The sequence below is a fragment of the Cheilinus undulatus genome, linkage group 21 (genome assembly GCF_018320785.1).
Source record: "Cheilinus undulatus linkage group 21, ASM1832078v1, whole genome shotgun sequence".
Classification (NCBI taxonomy): Eukaryota; Metazoa; Chordata; class Actinopteri; order Labriformes; family Labridae; genus Cheilinus; species Cheilinus undulatus.
This window is the reverse complement of record NC_054885.1, coordinates 36,821,541-36,831,480: the sequence shown is the minus strand read 5'-3', so window position 1 is coordinate 36,831,480 and position 9,940 is coordinate 36,821,541. Positions and strand designations below refer to the sequence as shown.

The window sequence follows — 9,940 nt, the reverse complement described above, 5'->3', positions numbered from 1 at the left end:
AAGAGAAAGATTGTCGGTCTTGCACGGAGCTTAATGGCACTGACCAATGTTGACATCTAAATCACATTACTCCGCTGATGATGCATGTGTTGATTAGGTGGCTGAGTGGTACCATTGCAGACTTTCATTCATGTAGTCCTGAGTTTGAATCTTGCAATGTTCTCAGAATTGATTTCTTATTACATAGCCAGGAAACATATAGGACTTGAAAATTTGCTTTAATGTGTGATCAAAACGACCAGCCTGATGAAATATTCATTTCAGTGCATTATAGTTCGCACTAAACAGTCATTTTAATATTTTGATGATTTGCTCAGACATCATGGGGATAGTTCCGTCAGCTGCCCTAACTAAGTCCACAATTACAAATTGGTCTACATATTTGCAGAATCGTGCACGCATTTGTGGATCTTTGTACAAATTTGCAAAACTTTGCACACATTTGCAAATCTTTACATGGATTTGCAGATCTGTACACACATTTGTGGATTTGTGCACAGATCTTTGTAAGCATTTGCGAATACTTTTGCAACAATAACAGCTCCATACACATGCTTGAAATCAAATTATTTTCCCACAGTTTTAAAAGGATGCCAATAATTTTGTCCGGCCCATTTTTTTTAGTTTTGTATTAAATTTTGTCAATTTTGGCTTCTTTCTTCTGATTTTTTGTGTTGTTCCAGTGCACATAAATGAAATAAAAATGTGTATACCATAAACATTTGTAATTACAACAATTTCTGGGAGAAATGTTGTATTTTCTGGAAAATGTCAATACTTCCGTCCATGACTGTATGATCAAGGTCATAGTTTTTCTTTCCATCACTAACTTTAACTGGTCAAGCTCAGAGTTAGATAGAAAGGCCTCAATATTTGTCCACACCACTGGCATGTCTTTTATTAACTTAACATTTTTTATTCACAAAACAAATAAATGCATAATGCCCTCCTACTGCTCATCAAAATCTACAACTCTTATGCTCAGTTACTTTCCAGATTTTCACAGTTTTCTTTGTAGTGAGTACTTAGTAAGATAACTTTAACTGGAAAGCCCATAAAGAAGTAGAGCAAGATGAATTATATATACAAATTTCTTTTCAGCTAAGGCCGGCCATCAAATACATCCATTATTTATTGTGTATCCTGCATTGATAATGTGTCTGTAATTCTTTTTTTTAATTAGGCTCCAGTATTTATTGATCATGTTTCACCAAATGGATTCTAATTTGTAAAAATGGTTTAATATGTTCTTTTTTTTTTCATCTTTATTATAATAATGTCTTTATGTTTCAAACACTGACATGTCTTCATAAAGAATGCCTGAAATGCTTCACAGGGTCTTCCCCTTTACATATTTCAAAGGTTAATTCATGGTTTTGCTGTAGCACCACCCACTTTAAGAGGCCGGTTGAACCTCTTTCAAAAATGTGTCCTATTGACTTTAAATTTTATCTGATAAATAGTCCTGCCCTAATTACGTCTACATATGAGCATCTACCTCCTGCCACCTACTGTACAGTATTCAGTATTTCACAAAACATAAAATACATTTCACAAAACACAAAAACATTTCACAAAACACAAAAACATTTCACAAAACATAAAATACATTTCACAAAACACAAAAACATTTCACAAAACACAAAAACATTTCACAAAACATAAAATACATTTCACAAAACACAAATACATTTCACAAAACACAAAAACATTTCACAATACACAAAAACATTTCACAAAACATAAAATACATTTCACAAAACACAAAAACATTTCACAAAACACAAAAACATTTCACAAAACACAAATACATTTCACAAAAACACAAAAAAATTTCACAAAACACAAAAACATTTCACAAAACACAAAAACATTTCACAAAAACACAAAAAAATTTCACAAAACATAAAATACATTTCACAAAACACAAATACATTTCACAAAACACAAAAACATTTCACAAAACACAAAAACATTTCACAAAACACAAAAACATTTCATAATACACAAAAACATTTCACAAAACACAAATACATTTAAAGACAGAATTCTGAGATTAAAGTCAGAATTCTGACTTTTTTCTCAGAGTTCTGACTTTTTTCTCAGAATTCTGACTTTTTTCTCAGAATTCTGACTTTAATCTCAGAATTCTGACTTTTTTCTCACAAGTGAAAAAAAAAAATTCATCTCAAATTTTTTTTTTTCAGTGGCCCTAATACTCTTCCGTAGTGAGTGCATGTCAGCAGCTTGACGATTTTAGGGTTCCAACTGAAATGTGTGTGTCATGATACAAGGAGAGCATATGAAGAATCACACTATATGTATTTCCCTTGTTGAAGTATTCCACTATCAACTCAAGGTCCTCTTCCATCCTGGTAGACACTTGAAATTTCGTGCTGGCTCGGCTATTGCGGTAAGAAGTGTAAACAGGAAATGATAAATGACTGATGCCAGACAGACTTGGGTTTAGCCAATCACAAACAAGTACCATGGTCCTACCCTTTCCAGTTTCGTGAAATGTTTGTTGCGATCAGTGAAATGTTTTTATGTTTTGAGAAATGTTTGAGTGTTTTGTGAAATATATTTTGCACTTTTGAAATATTTTTTCCTATTGGCCTTCAGGGCCACCGTAGATGACCCTTCAGTGCTGCTTACAGCCCTAGCTTTATTTGTTTTTCTTTCTTTTCCTCCATAAAGCTTTTGTTATTCAACATGAAGAACCAGAAGTGACTTCATTCTAACAAACTCCATGTTTCTACTGCTCACTACCACGGCCATAAGAGGAGAGACGTCATTGTCTAATGGACTTCTAGTGCTTTAGCGCCCTCTGCTGGTCTGGTTGAGTACAGTCAGGATTTTCAATCCTTCCATGTTAATGACAGAACAAAGACTCTGAACCATAGAGATGGAGGATCAAACTCTTTTATTAGCTGCAGACGGCCTCGTCTTTAAAGCACAAGCTTTTCACCATGGAGGTCAGACTGTTGACAGGCAGAGAACTGTGGGGCCAGACTGACTCTACATACATGATTATGTTCTCTCTTGTAGGGGGGCGCGATGGCCTGTCTGCTCTGAGGATGTTAGTTAGGCTTACTAAAACTTCCTAAAATCATTAAAAACCTGTTTGAATGGTTCATACCAAGGTCTTTTGCTTTTAGCACTTGGAGTTTAGGTTACTGTGTTTGGGTTTAAACAATTAAAACAATTCAAATTTATGTGTATTTCTGGCAGCAATATGTGCCTTTTTTCTGTGGGTCCTGGGGGCTCAGTGGGACAAAGGTTAAGGACCACTGAGTTAGTCAGTAGCATGCTTCTCATCACAAAAATAAGCATCATGCAACAGCAACATTACCCAAAGAGTCACTTCTGCAGGTTTGTGTGTTTGTTTGTGTTGTGAAGGTTTAATGGTCATTCAGGTAGTCGTCTCCATAGTTCATCATCTGTTTGAGGGCGGCGAGGATCGGCACACTGATCTCATTACTGGTGTCAATTTCTGATTCATAGTTCTTCAGTAGAAAGATGCAGTTAACTGGTAATCCCAGCAAGTAGCTGAATTTTTCCACCTGTAATTTAAAGTCAGAGAATTAGAGCTGATCAGAGCTGAAATAATAGAAATGTAATTCAGAAAGAATGTCAGAACTTCAAATATAAAAACAAACCTGCTCCTTCAGGTACTTGCTCTTGTGTAGGTTGTTAATATCTCTTTTCACCTCAGGACAGGCCTGGTCCACTTTGGTGAGAATGGCCATTTGGGGAATTTCTGCAGTTACAGGCATGTTTTTGATTTTAACATTTGATTTAGAGGAGTTTTAGTTCAATAATCTGATGGAACATGAAGTGTGTGACATGCTGCTCTCACCCAGTTCAGTGGCAGCTGCTCTGAGTTGTCTTAACTTCTGCACCACTTCATCACTTAACAGAGACACACTGTCAGCAGGAATGACCCCGACCATGACGTGGACTTTGTCATCCAGAGAGGGATTGGAGTTGTAGCCCGGATCGTTCTGTGTCAGTGGGCTGACAGGGTTGAACTAGAAAACATCATGTATTGAACTGTATTTAATAAAGAGCGAAAAAAGACTCCAGAGGACCCTTTAAATAATGAGTGTACCTTGTAATTGTCCTTCATATGTCCCTGCAGAGCCAGTTTTAGGTCGTCCACATTGACTCCATGGTCCAGGTTTTTCTCAATTCCCATGATGTCGTTGAAAACGAAAGAATAGATGCTCTGATCCTCCTTTTCGATTTTGTACGTTTTGTACTACAATGAAGAAAGAGAAATTGTCTCTTTTAAGCAAAAAAAATCAAATGTAAAGTTTGCACAATTCAAAGTTCATGGTTGTCCCTCTGGAACTTTGTCCCATCTCCACACAGGATCTCTGGAGCTCAGTCACAGTGACTGTCAGGCTCTTGGTGATAGGAACTATCCAGGTTCCAGGTTAAGGAGCTTCCAGCACCCAGCACCTCAGCTCTCGAGTGTCTAATCATCTCTCACTGGATCAGCTCCGCTTCAGATCGTCCTCATCTACCAGCCTCCCAAAGCAACTACCACCTTCCTGTCTGACCTGTCTGAGCTCCTCACCTCTATCTGCTCCAGGTCTTCTTCCATACTTCTCCTGGGAGACTTCAACATCCACGTTGACTCCACCAGCTGCACACTCACCTCCGAATTTCTATCACTACTGGACTGCTTCAGCATCACACAGCATGTCCAAGGACCCACCCACTCCAAAGGCCACACACTGGATCTTGTGTGCTCCACTGGTCTCACCCCATTCATTCCACAATGCCTGGACCTAGCCATCTCAGATCTCCATGCTGTTTTCTTCTCTATCCCCACCCCCCTCCCCAGACAGCTTACAAAACGCAACATCACTTTCGGTAACCTCTAGTCAATAAGCATCCCAGCCCTCATGAACATGTTAGCTACCAACCTGACCACTACACACCCTATAACCACAGTTGATGCCCTGGCGAATCACTACAATACAGCACTATCCCTCAGCCTGGATTCTCTCGCCCCTCTGAAGACTCACTCAGTCTCCTTTCCCCACCCAGCCCCCTGGTACACTGCTGAACTCCGCTCCATGAAGGCTTCTGGCCGACAGCTGGAGAGACTTTCTAAAAAATCTGGCCTCACCGTCCATCTGGAGGCCTATAAAGAGCATGTGTGCTCCTACAAAGAAGCTCTCTCCTTCACCCCCCAGCCAACTTCGACTGCTGCACTAGGCACCTGCAGTTTTTCCAGGATAAAGTTGCCTCCATCCAGCAGCAACCTTCATCTGGACCTCCACCTCAGGATTTCACTTCACACCAGGACACCGCTCCTCCGCCTCACTGCCGTCTTTCCTGCCTCACACCCGTGAACACTCTCCAAGTGGCTGAATGGGTCAAGAAGGCCAAGGCATCCACCTGCTCTCTCGACCCCATGCCCACACCACTGGTGAAAGCATCTCTGTCTGTTCTGTGCCCAATCATGGTAGACATCATCAACACCTCATTATCATCTGGAATTGTCCCCTCATCCTTCAAAACTGCCTCAGTAACCCCCATCATCAAGAAGCCCAGGTCAGACCCAGAGGACCTCTCCAACTGTCGACCGATCTCCAACCTTCCCTTCATCAGCAAAATTCTCAAAAAAGCAGTTGCTGCCTAACTCCAGCAACACATGTCCAACCATGAGCTCCATGAACCTCTTCAATCAGGATTTCACACTCACCACAGCACTGAGACCGCCCTTATCAAAATAACCAACGACCTCCTCACAGCTGCAGATTCTGGACACATCAGCCTCCTCATTCTCCTTGACCTAACCGCTGCCTTCGACACGAAATCCCACACCATCCTCCTCGACTGCCTGTCTCACCATCTTGGCATCACTGGTACAGCTCTCTCCTGGTTTTACTCATATTCGGTAATAATTATTATGATTATTAATTCATAATAATTCATAAATATAATATATATGTATATGTGTACATATGTATATATTTTATTTTGTGTATATTAAATAAATATATATAAATATAATATATTAATCATCATTAATAAAACTATTAATTATAATAATAAATATAAATATTTTATTCATTTATACTTTTTCATTGAATATACTCAGATCACGACAAGTGAAGGACAACAGGCTTGGAGTACATACAGATGATGGAAACAAGACAAGACAGAGACAAGCAAAGCAAGAACTTATAAAATTTACACACGTCGACAAAATTGTTGGTACCCCTCTGTTAATGAAAGAAAAACCCGCAATGGTCACAGAATAACTTGAATCTGAAAAAAGTAATAATAAATAAAAATTCAATGAAAATTAAGAGGCTGGTGAGTGAATCCGGAGAGAGAGTTAGGCAGTGTGGCAGAGACTGGGCTTGCACTGGCGGTTCGTGGAGGCACTGGAAAAGACGGAGGAGAAAGCAGTATTAATATAAGGTAAACGCACGTAATAGAATTACTCAAGTTACTCAGAGAGACACTGAAAACCAGTGGCGTGCACAGACTTTTTCAAGGGCAGGGGCGAAAAGAAAAAAAAAAGCACATACAGCACGTTCTCGCCACTAAAGAGGGCGCTAAGTTTCACGTGTTTTCGAGGGCACTTTAGACATGTTTATATGTTATACAAATGACACATTATATAGCCTTAAAACAGACTAACTAGACAGACTACTCAAGTTAGTTTGTAGTTAGGATCAGCATCCACAAGAAATGTGTAGATTCAACGCTGGACTGTGAAGAACATACAGAAATAAATAAATAAATCCCTAGGGGTCTGGGGGTCTTCCTCCAGAACATTTTCAATGAAGCAGATGCCATTTCCTGTATTCTAGTGCATTTTAACACCATATTAGCACCAGATAATCCAAACTGGTTCTGTGAGATGTAGTTCTGGCTCAATATAGATCAGAAAAGGGCCCAACATAAAAGTCATTGCTACAGTAATATTTCATAGTATTTCTTGGAGTTTAGTGTGTTTTTCCACTTAAGACAGCAGTTGTGTTTTGCCAACCGGGAGGGCACTCAAGCACATGTTTTTACCACCCAAGAGGGCAGTTTACCATGTTTTAACTAGCCAAGGGGGCAGTTTAGTGTGTTTTGCCAACCAAGAGGACACTTTAGCATGCTTTTTTCAACAATTGGGCCATGAGGGTCTTCTAATATCAGGTCTCTGGAATCTAAATCTTTATCAATAAATTATTTAACATCAGCAAATTACATTGACTTATTTTGTTTAACTGGAGCCTGACAGCAGGATGATTATGTAAGTTTTAATGAATCTACTCCTCCCAGTCATATTAATACTCACATAGCATGAGACATTGGCTGTGGAGGTGGTGTTGCAGCTATTTTTAATTCTCCTAATCCTCCCTAAGCCAACGTTGAATTCATTTGAAAGCCTTACTCTACCTTTTTCTTATCCAGTTTCAAAACCTGCTGTCAGTTTTATTTGTTACAGTTTACCGCTGTCCTGGCCAATATGCTGAGTTGTTTCTAGAATTTTCTGAATTCCTTCCAGACTTAGATAAAATAATTGTTGTAGGAGACTTCAACATCAGCTGGATGTTGAAAATGATAGCCTTAGAATTCCTCTCATGTTATAGTTAGACTCAGTCACCACCTTAACTACACCCTAGACTTTGTTCTAGTACACGACCTTAAAATCAATGATTAAGCAGTCCTCCCAGACAATCCTCTTTAATCACATCATTTCTTTTGGTACTTTCGATATTACTCTACTTAACCTCAGCTCACACAACAAAAATGTGTGTGGCGCCTCGGTTATTTGCATCAGTAGGACAATGCCCAGGATTGTTATTCATCAGTATCTGTTATCATTTTGGTCCCCCCCTCTATAGTATTTCTGGTTAGATTTAATTTTTTCAGATGCTTTTTGTCACTTTAAACAGGATAAAGTCACCTGCTTAAGCCTAATGTACTTTCAGGGCGACATTCATTTTGGCCGGTAGGTGTCAGTAGTCACACTGTTTAGTTATCAACTGACGCTGCTCTCCTGGCTCAGCAGGAAGGAAGCTCGGTTGTGTTGCATTAGACAGTCTGTAAAGAAGCACTAGACACAGGTTCTCAAACAAGACTGTCTTTCTGTTATGTTTGCAGTAACCAAGGCCACCTTTTCTCAAGAGGGTCTGGCTGCAGCCCTCGAGCAAACCTCTACGCTGGGGCGTGACGTCAATGCCCAAGCCTACGCTGGACCGTGCAGATGCCGACCCGTACGCTGGGGTTTCCATCTTGCAGAGCTCCCGTCTGAACCATTTGGGCCCGGTTAGAAAGTGACAGGGCCAATCGGCGACGAGGGGAGGTACTTTCGGGTGTGGTGGAGTCCCGACCCAAGCAAGCAGCAACAAGAGGCCGGTGCAACTATGGTGGAAGAGATTAGTGTAGATGCTGCTAAAGTGCCAGTTTTATCAGAACTTGACGGCATTTCTTCGTTAAGAGAACAAGGAACAGCAGTGAGTTGTTTTCTTTTCAAAAACGACAAAAGTCGTGTACTGACATGTCTACAGTTGCCATGGTTCACGTTATGCAGTTAGATTAGGATTTTACTCGTCAGTAGCGTTACTTGCTTTGTTGGTCTGATTGGCCCGTAAAGATGTGACATACAGAGCGTTCATCCACTCACCCAAGTTTTTTTTCAAAGGCTCTGCCCTTTCCCAAACGCTGTGTATGAGTGCCAGGTTAGGCACAGCTGCTGTGTTTGGAAATTACAGGTGAGTGGTCAAAAATCTTTTGCCCTTCCAGGATCATACATCTGACCTAGATGGTGAAATCCTGGCATTCATACCCATGCAACAGTTTAACAGCACCACAACAGAACAACAACAAAATAGTAGCACAAGAAGCCATAATTTGGCTCTGCCAGTGCTGAAGATAAATAACAGATGCAGTTTTGTGAACTGGCCATGTCCAGTTTTACTTCCATCTAAAGTCATGGCATCAGCTGAGGTAATATTCAAACACCTTTTGAAAAACTGAGATCACTGATTGAACAACACATAATGGGAGCTTTGAAAGAAGAGAAACCATTTCTTATTGTATAACAGACCTATCTTTATTGCTGGGGTGATAAAAATTGTCTTTACATTGTAAATTGTTTCACAGGTCAGATAATGGTGTCCATCATGATAGGCTGAAAGGGAAGTGAAAGAAAATAACTATGAAGACGTTCTCTGTCTTAGTTGAGTCAGCAAACAAAACCATAAAAATTCCTTAACTATTAATTCCTTGTCCATGCAGAGACATGAGGTGAAACACACACCTGTGGAGACGGTTATTAGACAATTATCTGACATTCAGAGACTGGAAAAAGAAACAAAGTGCAAACATTAATCTAGGCTAATTTAATCTTTTTCTGCATTGTACAGCATCTTTGAGTTTTTATGAGCAGCACTTTATAAATAAAATATATTATTATTATTATTGTCATTATTATAAACCTCCACTAGTACCACATAAAGACAGAGCACATAACAGCCATTCTTTCCTCCCTGCACTGGCTACCTGTCACCTACAGGATCAATCTCAGAACCCTTCTGTTTGTTTGTAAAGCACTAAAAGGCCTAGCCACCTCCTACATCACTATATCACAACGTCAGAGAACTGAGGTCATCTGACTAACAACTCCTGTCTGTCCAGAGAACCAGGAAAAAAGTTATCAAGACAGGAAAAGTTATGAAGACAGGAAAAGTTATGAAGACAAGAAAAGTTATGAAGACAGGAAAAGTTATGAAGACAAGAAAAGTTATGAAGACAGGGCCTTTTCTATCCCTGGAACTCTCTCCCCCCTACGTCTAATCCTCTGAAACTACTGAGATTGTCTGAAAACTCATTTTTACTCACTGGCCTTTAACTGTCTCTGACTGAACACTCCAGCTCTTCTCTGAAAGTTGTTTATTACTGTGATTATTATTATTAA

At 39.7% G+C, this 9,940-nt stretch overlaps 1 protein-coding gene across 1 annotated transcript; it reads right to left on the bottom strand.

Annotated features, from left to right (window-relative positions):
- Window positions 1-3,401: 3,401 nt before the first annotated feature.
- Window positions 3,402-4,804, bottom strand: LOC121503956 (interferon-induced protein 44-like). The gene is made up of 5 exons (XM_041778577.1): window positions 4,583-4,804; window positions 4,112-4,261; window positions 3,860-4,031; window positions 3,660-3,760; window positions 3,402-3,563 (listed from the first exon to the last, which is right to left on the bottom strand). The coding sequence occupies exons 1-5, from the start codon at window positions 4,802-4,804 to the stop codon at window positions 3,402-3,404; spliced, it is 807 nt and encodes a 268-aa protein (XP_041634511.1).
- Window positions 4,805-9,940: the final 5,136 nt, after the last annotated feature.